This window comes from Molothrus aeneus, unplaced genomic scaffold (assembly GCF_037042795.1).
Source record: "Molothrus aeneus isolate 106 unplaced genomic scaffold, BPBGC_Maene_1.0 scaffold_30, whole genome shotgun sequence".
Lineage (NCBI taxonomy): Eukaryota > Metazoa > Chordata > Aves > Passeriformes > Icteridae > Molothrus > Molothrus aeneus.
This window is the reverse complement of record NW_027098964.1, coordinates 5,723,059-5,736,534: the sequence shown is the minus strand read 5'-3', so window position 1 is coordinate 5,736,534 and position 13,476 is coordinate 5,723,059. Positions and strand designations below refer to the sequence as shown.

General features: G+C 52.5%; 1 protein-coding gene across 1 annotated transcript in view; it reads right to left on the bottom strand.

Annotated features, from left to right (window-relative positions):
- Window positions 1–13,476, bottom strand: part of LOC136569923 (zinc finger protein 271-like) — a 47,302-nt gene that overhangs the window by 33,685 nt on the left and 141 nt on the right. The window contains exons 2-3 of the mRNA XM_066570277.1: window positions 12,229–13,376; window positions 9,468–9,793 (exon numbers count right to left, since the gene is read on the bottom strand). Of these exons, the coding sequence (XP_066426374.1) occupies window positions 9,468–9,793; window positions 12,229–13,376 (1,474 nt within the window). The remainder of the gene's footprint in view (window positions 1–9,467; window positions 9,794–12,228; window positions 13,377–13,476) is intronic.

The window sequence follows — 13,476 nt, the reverse complement described above, 5'->3', positions numbered from 1 at the left end:
GCTGCAGGGCCGGAGCAGGGGGGAGCAGCCACGGGCATGGGGACCCTGGGGGCTGCCTTGGGTCTCTTTTTCCCCCTCTCTCTCTCTCTTCTTCTCTCTCTTTCTCTTTCCTTCTCTCTCTCTCTAGTCCCGCTTACCGGGGCCGACGCTGCCATCCTGGGCTCGGGACCCCGGCAGTCTGGGAGCCCCCCGGCAGTTCCGCCACGGCGCCAGCCCCGCTCCTGCCCGGCAAACCCGTGTGTCCCCTGCTGCCAGCCCCGCCGCCGGGTCACCTCCATGGATCGGTGCCTGCCGCAGCCCCGAGACCCCGCCGCTCGTAGGGAGCGGTCAGACACCTCCCAGCCCTGACAACCCCAAACCTGGCGTCCCCAGGTGCTCCTGACATTCTTTTCCTTTCTCTAGTCAACTTCTCCTCTTTTCTCTTCAAGGAGGGTCCGTCCTGCTAAACCCTTTCTGGACCCCAGTTCGGCATTGAATAACCTCCTAAACAACCATGTGTTAAGACACTTCCTTGCCTTTCATGCAAAAAACTCCCATTCACACTCCTGCTCTCTTCTAGCACCAAGATGTCATCCCTTCACATTCTAACATCTCAGAGTTTGCTAACCACCTCCCTACTTCAACCTCTCTCTTTCTTTCTCTTTCTTTCCTTCTTGCCTTTTTTTTTTTTTTGATTCAACACACCTCAGACGGTGCGAGGTGAACTTAACTAATTTACTTCTAAAAGTAAGCTTAGAACTTTCTTTTACTAGGATTGCAGTAGCTATTATAACTTAAATACATACTGGCTAGCTGTGGCTTACTGGGTCTAACATCTTTTGAGATATAAGCTAACAGATATTTTTTACTCTTCTTCACTCCTGAATTAAAATTTTATGAGCTACTCCATTTTCTGTATTTATGTATAAATGATAAAGGATTTTTCAAACAAGGGTAAGCTTAAAGCTAGTACTTAGGCTAGTTTTAACTTAACTCTTTTAATTTAACAATATCTTCTTTGGTCTGTTTTATATCATCTCCTTCTGTCAATTTTTTTTCATACACAAATTTTGCTACCTGTGTGTATCCCTCAATCTATAATCTATAATATTTCAATAATCTAGGTAATTTTCTGATCTCCCTCTTTGAAGAGGGAGGGAGAAGGAATAAAATTCTTGCAATTTTCTCATGGTTGGGTTTCCAGCTACTTTTATTTATTAAGTGTCTAAGATATTTTACCACTGGGTAGTGAGTCTGAGTTCTTTTATTAACCTCCCTTAAATCTTGTACTAGTCTATAACTCCCATCAGACTTTACTGGGGGAATAGGGATATTATGAGGAGACATACAAGGTTCTAATGCCCCATCCTTTATTAGTCCTTCTATTACTGGCTTCAAACCTTCCTGTCCCTCTAAAGATACAGGATACTGACGTACACGTATGGGACAATCTTCTCTCTCAATTGTAACCCTTATGGGGTTGATATTTAATCCTCTCCTATCTCCTTCTCCAGCCCAAACTTCTTTGTTGATTTTTTTTCCTTCATCTTCTTGGCCTAATTTTAGAACCCTAGCTGTCATTTTCCCATTTTCTGATATAACTCCTATTCTTAATTGCACTTGTAAGACTCTTCCCAATAAATTGCTACCTGCCCCTGGGACCAATAAGACATCTCCCATCCAAATTCTAGTTTCTTCTCTCAATTACCACATCTTTAATGACTAGAAATGTAAAACTTTCTCTTTTTGCTTCTGTTACTTTCACTATATGTTTGCTCACACTGTAACTTTTTGGAACATATAACAGGCAGGTTCTCTCTGCCCCTGTGTCTATTACAAATTCTAATTCTTCTTCTTGGGGACCCACTTTTAAAGTTATCACAGGCTCCAGATGGTATTTGTCCCTCAAAAAAAAAAAAAATTAGAGCTTATGACCTCCCTATTCCTCCTCTGTGCCCATCTCTTTAAAGATTTTCAGATCTTCTGCTTACTTAGGACCATTTTCCTATTTCTCTTAAGTTTGTTTATCTATTTAGTTGGAGTTTCTTCTTTCTCCTCTAAAAGCTGTCCCTCAAAAACCTTTTGTTTTCGCATTTCGCCTTTGATATGCTGTCTCATTTATTCCCTTGGTTATGTAATTATGATAATTATTCATGTGTTTACACCTCTCCTCAATATTTTAACTTTATTTAGGAGGTACAGTTGACATTTTGTCTTCTCTGGGGGTCCCCATGGATTATCTTTTTCCTAAGCTTTTATTTCAGTTGCTCTGATTAATTACCTTTCTTCTTGAGAAAAATATTATTTTCATTACAGACCGCATTTCTTCTCAAGTATAAATGTTTGGACCTAAAAATTGGTCTAATTGTTCAGCTATGCCTATAGAATCCTCTAAAAATCCCTTTTATTTATTTCTTAAAATTTCAGACCTCAGACAAAGTCAAAGGAGCATTTACAAACTCTGGTCCATCCCTTCCTATGAGAACCTCTCTTAATGGAAATAGACTAATCCCTTTATCCCATTCTTTTTGGATTTTTATCTTCTATAGCCTTTCTCCCATATTTTTAGGATGAATCAGGAGAGGGCTTTCTTTTAACTGAACTTTTAGTGTTTCGATAAGGTGATTCCTTTAGAGAGTTCCCCTGAGCAGCCGGAGCTGTGCTTACCAAGGGAACGGAGCTCAGGGCAGGACGGGGGACTCAGCACAGCTCAAGGTCTGGGTGCTCCAAAGGCGGGGTCTGCAGGGGGAATCGCCCAAGGGGATTGGCACAGCTCAGGGTCCGGGTGCTCCAAAGGCGGGGTCTGCAGGGGGAATCACCTGAGGGGCTTGGCACAGCTCCGGGTCTGGGTGCTCCAAAGGCGGGGTCTGCAGCCGGGATCACCCGAGGGGCTTGGCACAACTCCGGGTCTGGGTGCTCCAAAGGCGGGGTCTGCAGCCGGGATCGCCCGAGGGGATCGGCACAGCTCGGGGTCCGGGTGCTCCAAAGGCGGGGTCTGCAGGGGGAATCACCTGAGGGGCTTGGCACAGCTCAGGGTCCGGGTGGTCCAAAGGCAGGGTCTGCAGGGGGAATCGCCCAAGGGGATTGGCACAGCTCAGGGTCCGGGTGGTCCAAAGGCAGGGTCTGCAGCTGCGATCACCCGAGGGGCTGTCGTTGAAACTTTTTTTGGTCAGCCTCTCAGGAGAGCTCTTTACCTCCTTAGCAAGGTGGACTGGAAGGTGAATACATTCAAAGTCACAACTGGCCAGCTCACGCAATCTTAACCTGGCCTTCCAGATCAGCTGAACTATCAGCTCCTGTGGCTGTGTGATGGTTTTGGATCGCTGATGGGAGAGGAAAACCCACTCTATGATTAGAAGTGGATCCTTTTGTACTTCAAACCACTGGAATATCAACCTGTGTGTATGTGGTAACTTCCCCAAAACAATGAATTCGCAAGGCAACTCGGGCTTATAACGATGAGCCTGCCTCTCAGCCAAAGCCTTCTTCACTTTTTGGAGGGCGGTTTTTGCCTCCGGGGTCAATTCCCTGGGAGAGGCTAGCTCTCTCTCTCCCTTCAGTAAATTGAGAAGGGGAGCTAGGTCCTTGTTGGTGAGACCCAGTCAAGGCCTGACCCAGTTCAAACACACAAGGAATGGAGATCTGCTTGGGTTTTGGGATCAGTCTTAATTTCCAATTTCTGCGGAACAATGGTCTGTATAGTGATTTGCAAGCCCAGGTAATTCCAAGGTGGCATCCTCTGAACCTTGTTTTCCTGCAGCTGGAATCCAGCAGAGGTTAAAACTTTAACCACTAGGTCAAGTGTGTCTTGGAGTATTGTGTCATTGGGGGCACAAGCAAGCACATCATCCATGTAGTGTAGCATGATTGCCTCTTTTTTCTGGGCGTGCACTGGGGACAGCAATGAAGCCACGTACCCCTGGCAGATGGATGGACTGCATTTCATCCCCTGAGGCAATACTTTCCAGTAGTAGCGTTTCACTGGGGCTTTTCGGTTGGTGGTGGGAACCGAGAAGGCAAACCGTGGTGCATCCTCCGGGTGTAGGGGAATATGGAAGAAACAGTCCTTGATGTCTAGGACAGCCAATTGCCAGTTTTGGGGGAGCATCGTTGGGGAGGGCATCCCTGGCTGGAGAGACCCCATGTCCACAATTCTCTTGTTTATTTCTCTTAAATCATGGAGAAGCCGCCACTTATCCTTCCCTGGCTTTTTTATTACAAAGACCGGGGAATTCCAGCAGCTAGATGTCTCTTCAATGTGTCCTTTAGCCAATTCTTCTGCCACAAGCTACTTGAGCGCCTCTATCTTTTCATCACTGAGTGGCCACTGTTTTACCCAGACTGGGTCATTTTTCAGCCATGTTAACTTGTGGACAAGAAGCTCAACAGTGACCGCTTAAAAAAATCCTGCGGTGTCTTAGGGATGACCAATTTGACCCCCCAGTGGGACTTGGTGTCTCTATCCCACGAGGGAGCTTTGTAATTAGTAACAAATGGACGGACACTGGCCAATTTTCCATCTGGTCCCTCAATTTGCACAATGCTCTCTGATATCTTTGCCAATGTGAATCGTCCTACGCCTTGGATTTGACCAGCCACGGGCTGCAAGTCCCAATGTGACGGCCACAAACTTTCAGGTATGATTGTCACATCTGCCCCTGGGTCAAGCAACCCTTCCACGTGGAGATGTTCTGTTCCACGGATTAGGTTGCAACCCATAATGGGTTTGTCCTCACCAACCACTTCTGCTCAGTATACACCTGGTGCCTTGTCATCTACTGAAATTTCTGGTGGAACAGGAATGGCCTGGGCGATGATTTGCCCCTTGGCCAAATAGAAGGGTGGCTGTGGACAGGGCATCAGGAGAATGAGGTTAGGTATGTCCCCTTTGATGGTCATGGGAGCCACCTCAATCTCCATGGGTGTGTGTGCAGTGTCCCCAGTAACAAAGTACTCACTGTCCAATCTTGTGCGATCTTTTGTCAAGCTCTTCAAGTCCTCTGGCAGGTCCACTCCAATGACCGTCCACTGGGTAGACCTGAAAGCAAAAGCTTTGGTGGACACAAGCTTGAAACGCTTGTGAGGCCACCAGATTTTATCCTGTAAATTGTTATTTTGTATTCCTGCACCCCGCTTCCCTTCCTCCCCATTTTCTGTTTTGAGGGATGTTTCCCCTTCAGGGAAGCCCGCTGCATTTATGTCGTGGTGCGGGGCGGGTGCGCGCTGGCATCGGCGTTTTTTGGTGTGAAGGGTGTCTTTGTTGCTGGCTTTGGGGGCAGTCCTGGGCAAAGAGTCCTGGTTTTTTGCATATGAAGCAAATGACATGTTGAAGTTGTTCTGGTGACATCGGTTGCCTCCTCACTCCTGGAGATACAGCTGCCACAGTCTCTGGGTTTGACGGCCTTGACCACACCTCCCACGCAGCAAACATTTCTGCCTTCCTAGCACAGGCTTCCATCATCTCTGCCAGTGTAGGTGGGGGGTTGAGAGGCAGTCCCAGGAGCACCCTGCTGCAGACTTCATTGGCATTCCTCTGTGCCATCTCTTTCACTATCTCCATCTGTGTCTTGGAGTCCCATACTTGTCTCTCAACCTGTGCACGGAGCCAGTCCACAAACTGCAAGAAACTTTCTGAAGGAGACTGTTTAATGTCAAGGAAACTACCACTAGCTTCAGCAGTTGGTAGCTGGTTAAAAGCCTTATCTGCAGCCTTTGAAATCTTATCTAGAAAGAATTTTTACAACACCCGAGCTTGGTCCTCAGGCTTAGCCCACTCCCCTTCGCCGCACAGATGTTCATAAGTAATGTTATTATTCTCTAAATCTTTGGCACCCTGAGGGGTTTGCTTAAGTTCTTCCACGAGATCCCTGAGAGATCTCTTCCAGGAGCTTTCCCATAGATCGAATTCTGACTGGGTAAGCAGGCACTGGAAAAGGTCTACAGTGTCAGCAGGAACAAATTCAAGGGACGTTAATGTAGCTCTCATCATACTCCTAAAAATTTCACTATTTGTCCCAAATTTGAATTGACTTTTACATAACTCACATTTTGAGTGATATGAGGGCTGGTAGGATCTAGGACCAGCCCTACCACCTGTGTATTCAACAGGGGCTACCAAGGGGATGACTTCTTCCTTCCTGTTTTGGACCCCAGGATTTCTCCCTTCAGCCCCACCCCCGTGGGACCGGGCAGGGGGACCACCCCCCCTCCTCCAGCCCCACTGCCTTGGGAAGCAGGCGGGGAAACACCCTTCACCCCACCCCCATGGAGACTGGGAGGGGGTACACCCCCTGCCTCTGCCCCTCCCACCCTGGCGCGTTGGTAACTGGGAGGAGGGACATCCCCTCCCCCTCCCCCTGCCCCACCCCCGTGGGAATTGGGCAGGGGGCCACCCCCCCGGCCCTCAGCCCCACCCCCCCAGCCCTCAGCCCCACCCCCTCAGCCCTCAGCCCCACCCTCTTGGGACCCAGGCAAGGGGGCATGGAGAACAGGCAGGGGGGCGGGGCAACCATGGGAACCAGGGGCGGGGTCACAGCATGGTGTAATGGGGGGCAGGGACACAAAGGCAAGGGGAGGAGCGTCCAAGGGAAGGAAGGGGTTGTGGGACCGGAAGGGGTTGTGGGGAGGGGACAGGTGGGCAAAAGGGATTGTGGGGAGAAGAAGGGTAGGTGGAGGGCTGAAACACGTGGATGCCGCCATTTTGGGCTCCGGCCATGCGGTCAGCAGTTTCCTGAATGCCAACCTTGTGGTCGCAGCCATTTTGGGAATGGGGGAGGTTAGAACAGGACTTCGGGGTAACAGGAGCTAGGTTAGAGGGGTGCAGGGAAGGTTCTCTGTCAGCCTGTGCACAACTGCCAGGGCCAGGGTACTGGGAGAGAGGCGGGGGGCCAGGGGAGCAGTGGCAGTGCCAGGTAGCCTGAAATTGCCAGAAAGCCTCGCTGCTCTCTCTCAGTTCAGGGGCAGAGGGTTTGGGGAGAGGGGTAGGGGAAGCCGCAGGAGGGGAGATTTGCTCTGGCTGTCCTTTCAAATCCCTCCTCAGGACTTCTTTCTGAATTACCAGGAACACAGGGAAAAATTGAGACACCGTCCCATCTCCCTGTTCTGCTTTAGCTGTTAACAAGGCTCCAATTTTATCCCAGGCAGAGACAGAATTCTGTCTTTACCAGACATTCTGCTAGGTAAACTGAGGGAAATGAAAAGATATCCAGTGAACAAACCGTTTCAAAACTGCTTTGGAAACCGTAACATTTCCACTACTTAGGGTTTCTAAAATTGGGGTATAAACACTCTTCTGTGCCGCACAAAACTTAGCACCCATATCTGCTTCCTGCAGCACGTAAATCTACCTTCTTTACAGTGAGCACAAACAAAACTGAAAGCACTGAGTCCACAGCCAATCCGGGAAAATCCGGGCAGCTTTTTCCCCGCCCCTTCTCCCCGGGGGAGAGACAAGCTGCTTGCGTAGAGACCGCACGGCTTTTAAAATGGCAAACAACACCTGCCGGCCCCTCCACCACGTGGATGCCGCATGGGCTGCTGGAGTGGGTCCGCGCCACCTGCCGGATCCTGCCCAGGCATGTCCGCTCTCGGCAAAAACGCAAGCTGCAGACACTCTGCCACCGTCCGCACTGCCACAGTGCTGGAACCTGCACGCAGCACCGGGTTTAGCGCAGGAACATGCCGCTGGGAACGCGCTACCCCAAAACAGCGCGCAGGCATTGTCAGAGTGCCGGAGCCACCCCGCCTGCGCTGGCGCACAGGAAACGCAAACGGTCTTCAGGACTGGAGATTTTCCTGCACTGGGAGCTACCCCCACCCTCTGAGGGCCGCCCTGGGGTGCCCCTAAGACACTCGGGGAATACTCACCCCGCTTGGGGACTTGGCTGGCTGGGACAAGTGTAAAGAAGTCCTTGTCCGGGATCGGCCTGCCTTGGGCTTTGCGGGGTCACGATCCCACCCTCTAGCCTTCTTGTCGACAAAAACACAACAAAGAAGTCAGAGGAAGGTGGAAGTCTAAAAGCTAACGTAATCCACTCATGGAATTACCAGCTACTTCATGGTCGTCATGGGAGACGAACACGTGGGCGCCACCTGCAATAATCCGTGGTTCTCTGGGCTTTGTATGGGTCCAATCCGGCTAGCTGGAACCCAGGCCCACAAGGACCTGCATGGACTGAAGACAAAAGACAAAGAGCGCTCTTCCAGCATGTGGGGATGAGTATCCTGTTTATTAGCTTGTGATGGGACACTGCTGGCTGCAGCAACCACCCAGGTGGCAAAAGAGGCCAAACCTTTACCTGCAGTGGGGTTTTATCCCCCAGGGGAAAGGGGGCGGGGAAAGAGGACTGTGGCCAATGGGATGCCATTGGGGAGGGGCGAGGGGAGGGGTATCCATGGGGCAGACCACCAGGTGTGTAGAAAGGAGTGCATGGGGAGAAACGATGTGATGAGGAAGGGGGAATAATCTACATGACATACGCAGTACAAAATTCCTGTTACCCAGTGCAGAACAACTACTAAATAAACTATTTAGTGCAATACAACCAAGTCCCATCCTCCTTGTCTTCTCCCTTCAACTCACTGTTTATGCTTTTTGGGCCTGAGCCCGTAACAGTTGTCCTTGTATACTTAGGCTGGAAAAGGATCGTTTTGTCTAACTACCATGTGAAGAGAACTTACGAACAATTAATACAAAGTTCAGAGTTACACACCAGGGCAGTATAGAATCTGAAAAATATGAAAGCTAAAACTTAGGGCATCACCCCCATGTCACGCTCCATGTCGGTGTCCTCCCATGTCCCCAGCTCTTTCCATGTCCCGCCTTGTCCCCACCCATGTCATTGTCCTCCCATGCCCCCATCCATGCCTTAGTTCAATGTCTTTATTTTTACCCCACTTTCAGGAGTTTCAAAGGGATGAACGGAAAGGAAATGAAAATCAAGGCCAAAACAAAATTATTTACATGTCCCTGCCAGCAGAGCATCCATGTGCTTGGGTGGGTGGGAAGAACCTTTTTTGGACGGGTTTCCATCCCACTGTCTCCAAAATCAGGAGTTTTGCCCCAGTCTGCCCTCATTTGGCTTTGAAAGACAGTCGTGGGCCATGGAGAACTAAAACAATGGATTTATGTTGGAGAAGACCTGCAAGGCTATCCAGTATTGCTCAATGCCACTAGATGATGAAAAAGGTGAGATTTTTCTGCAGTCAGAAGTTGACCAATCTGCTCTCCACAAGGGATTTCTGATGTTGGGCTCTGGATGTGTGCAGGTGCCCATGGGGAGCCAGGAGAACGTGGAGCCCGCAGGCAGCTGTCTTCCCAACATGGATAACCGCACCATGGATCACCAGGGCTCTGCCCTCCAGGGGTCACTGGGGATCATCCAGGGTGGATCCTCATGTGAGGGATGGAGCTGGAGCAGCACAGGAAGCTATTCCTGCCCTCGGGGCACTTGCAGGGCTGCCCTTAGTGCTGGCTCCATTAGTGTTGGGTGAAGTGAGAGCTCTGTGAGAAGCTCTTCCCACACTCAGGACACTCATAAGGCCTCTCCCTGGTGTGGATGTGCCGGTGTTTGATGAGGGTGCAATTACGGTTGAATCCCTTCCCGCATTCGGGGCAGAGAAAGGGCCTCTCATCTGTGTGAATCCACTGATGCCTGACGAGAGTGGAGCTGATCTGAAATCTCTTCCTGCATTTATCACACTTGTAGGGCCTCTCCCCTGTGTGGATTCTCTGGTGGACAATCAGCACGGAGTCCTCGAAGAAGCTCTTCCCACACTCCCCACACTCGTAGGGCCGTTCCCCAGTGTGCGGTGTGGAGTCTCACATAGCGGATCAGGGAGGATCTCAGGGAGAAGCTCTTCCCACATTCTGAGCACTTGTGGGGCTTCTCCCCATCCTGAAGCTGCTCATCGACCCCCAGCTCTGAGCTCCGGCCACCTCCCCGGCCCAGGGTGGGTCTTTCCTCCTCAGATCCCTGTGATCTGTGTTTGCAGCCCCTCCTTGTGCTGGATCTCTGGGGCTTTTCCTCCCCGTTGGATTCTTGTGCTGTGGAACCACTCAAAACAGCCTCATACCCAAGGTCCTGCTGTGGTGACTCAGCCTCCTGGCTCTCCATCCTCAGCTCCTTGTCTTGGGGTGGAAGGACAAGGAGAGGATGGGATTTGCCTCCGTGCCACAGGGAAGGGCAAGAACATGCCCCCGGTACGTCCCCAGCAGGACAGCTTTGGCAGCAGGGTTGTCCTGCAGCCGGGGGCCGTGCTGGGCTGGGAGATGGAGCAGGAGAGAGGGGGAAAGGGGCAGTGACTTCCTCCTCACCTGCCTGGGGCTCCCGGGCCATCTTCTCTTCCTTATAGCCTCCTCCTCCTGCATCGGGCCAACGTTAGGGAATGGGAAATCCTGGTTTAGGGGAAAACAAGGGCTGACTGTGTTGGGTTTGATGGTCCTGCTGCCCAAGTGCAGCTGGAGAAGTCAGCGCCCCTTTCAGCCTCGGGGGGCGCAGAGCCCACTCATGCCCAGCCTCCCCCAGGCTGCCGGAGGTCCACCAGCTCCAGGATCGCCCCTTTGTGCTCTCTCTGCTTTGGAGTTCCCCCTTGGCTCTCCCGGGATCCCCAAACCCAAGATCACCCCTGTGCCCACCGTTACCATGTAATTGCCAGGTGGGACCGTCAAGATCCCTCCAGGGGCATTTGTGGCTCTGCTTTGGGGTCCTGGAAGATCCAAACATCTCCTGCCCCGCAAAAAACTCTCCCAGAGACCCCCCAATGGATTTGGGGTGAGCTCCTCCATCCCGCTCACCTGTGGGTTCCGGAGGGGGTGATGCTGCTGGAGCCGGGGGAGCTGCGGCCTGCGCGGGCGGGCAGGGGAACCACTTGGTGCTGCTGCTGCTTGTATTCCTCCCGTTCCTGCTCTTCTTCCTCCTCCTCTCTCCCTCCTCTTGGTCCCACTCCTCCGCTCCCAACCCGGCCCAGGCAGTGCCAACACCCAAATGCAGCTGCGCTCTGCCCTAGGGGGGTTCCCAAAGCGGCCCCAGCCTGCGCGGCACTGGGAGCGATACTGGGAACACTGGGTGGGATCCTGAGAGCAGCGGGAAGGAATCGGGAGCACTTTCCCTGCCAGTCCCGCTCTTACTGGGAGCACTGGGAGGGAACTGGGAGCAAACAGCACCCGGAGGTGGCTGCAGCCGGTGCTGGGCGCGGCCAAACTGAAGGGCGTGGCTATGCAAATACAGGCGTGATCGCGCACTGGGATTGGTCGGCAGGAGCAGGGCGGTGTTTCCCTGGTCACATGGGGGCTGGCAGGGCCGGAACAATGGCGGCCGCATCTGGAGACAGGGGACAGGGAGCGGGAATGGGGACTGGGAGTGGGAATGGGAATATGGGACAGGGACAGGGAATATGGAAACTGCAACTGGAGAGAGAATATGAGGTGGAGATTAGGAAGATGAGACCGGGATTGCAAATGGGAGTCCAGGAATAGGACTGGGAACATAGAAATGGAAACAGGGGAACGGAAGTGTGACCGGCAGTGGGACCAGGAATATGAGAACGGAACAGGACAGGGAATATGGGCCTGGGAATATGGGAATGGCAACCAGACAAATACTGGACCGGGACCGTGAATGAGATTGGGAATGGGATCCAGACTGGGATGGAAGCAGGACGGGACAAGGAGTGCAGTGACATGGGAACGGGTGGGGAGCAAGGGGAGTGACAGCAGGGATAGGGGGACTGTGGACAGGGGACGTGGGGAGCCAGGACAGGGAGTCATGGGGACAGTTCCAGGGCAGGGGAGCCTTGATCAGCTGCCCAAGAAACTCTGCCATCGTTTCCCAGTGCGGCCAAAGTCACTCAGCCTTGGGTGCCCAAAGCCCAAGTCCCACCCAGGAACCCTCAACTCCCTGGAACGTAGCAGCCCCCACATCCCCTGGAAGATCTCCACATGTCCCCATCCTTGTCTTAGTTCAATGTTTTTATTTTTATCCTGGTTTGGGGTATTTTGAAAAGACAGAGAGAAGTGAAAAAATAATCAAGACCACATGGAGCCATTAAGAGGTGGAGCCCCCAGCCAGGTGGCTTCCCAACACAGATTACCAGCACCACAGATCACTGGGGCTCTGCCCACTGGGCAGCATGCAGCACAAATACTGCCATGGGGTATGGAACTGTAGCAGTGCACACGTGGGGAACTGTAGCCGTGCACACTTGGGGCACACTTGGGGCACTCACAGGGCTTTCATAGTGGTGCCTCCATTCGTGTTGGGTCAAGGCTGACCTCTGGCTGAAGGTCTTCCCACACTGGGGACATTTGTAGGGCCTCTCCCCCGTGTGGATGCGCTGGTGGGTGAGCAGGGTGGAGTTGTGCTTGAAGCCCTTCCCGCAGTCAGGGCAGCGGAAAGGCCTCTCATCCGTGTGAATCCGCTGATGTACGAGGACATCTGAGCTGCTTTGAAACCTCTTCCCACACTCCCCACACTCATAGGGCCGCTCCCCGGTGTGGCTCCTCTGGTGGATCATCAGGTGATCGCTCCGGCTGTAGGTCTTCCCACAGTCAGGACACTCGTAAGGCCGTTCCCCAGTGTGGATCCTCTGGTGAAGCATCAGTTCAGAGCTCTGGCTGAATCTCTTCCCACACTGCCCACACTCATAGGGCCTCTCGCCGGTGTGGGTCCTCTTGTGGACAATCAGGTTCGACTTCTGGGTGAATCTCTTCCCACACTCGGGACACTCGTAGGGCCTCTCCCCGGTGTGGATGCGCCGGTGCTTGACGAGGTCGGGGTTATATTTGAAGCCCTTCATACAGTCGGGGCAGCGGAAGGGCCTCTCATCTGTGTGAACCCGCTCGTGTGTGAGGAGATGGGAGCTTGTCTGAAACCTCTTCCCACATTTGGGACACTCATAGGGCCTCTCATTTGTGTGTGTGCGCTGATGCTTCAGAAGAGTGGAGCTTCTCTGAAAGCTCTTCCCACATTGCCCACACTCATAGGGCCGTTCCCCCGTGTGGCTCCTCTGGTGGTTGATCAGGTCAAAGTTGTCTCTGCAGCTCTTCCCACACTGCCCACACTCATAGGGCCTTTGTCCAGTGTGGATCCTTTGGTGGCGGATCAGGGCTGAGCTTCGGCTGAAGCACTTCCCACATTCCCCACACCTGTAGGGCTTCTCCCCATCACAAAGCTGCTCGGGGAGCCCCAGCACTGAGCTCTGGCCGCCATCCTGTCCCGGGGTGGGTCTTTCCTCCTCTGACCTCTCTGGGCTACGTTTGCAGCCCCTCCTTGTGCGGGATCTCCGGGGCTTTCCATCCCTGTTGGATTCCTGCACTGTGGAGCCGCTCAAAACAGCCTCATACCCGAGGTTCTGCTGTGGTGACTCAGCCTCCCTGCTCTCCATCCTCAGCTCCTGGTCTGGGGGAGGAAGGACAAGGAGAGGATGGGATTTGCCTCCGTGCCACAGGGAAGGGCAAGGAGATCCCCCCAGTGCATCCCCAGCAGGACAGCTTTGGCA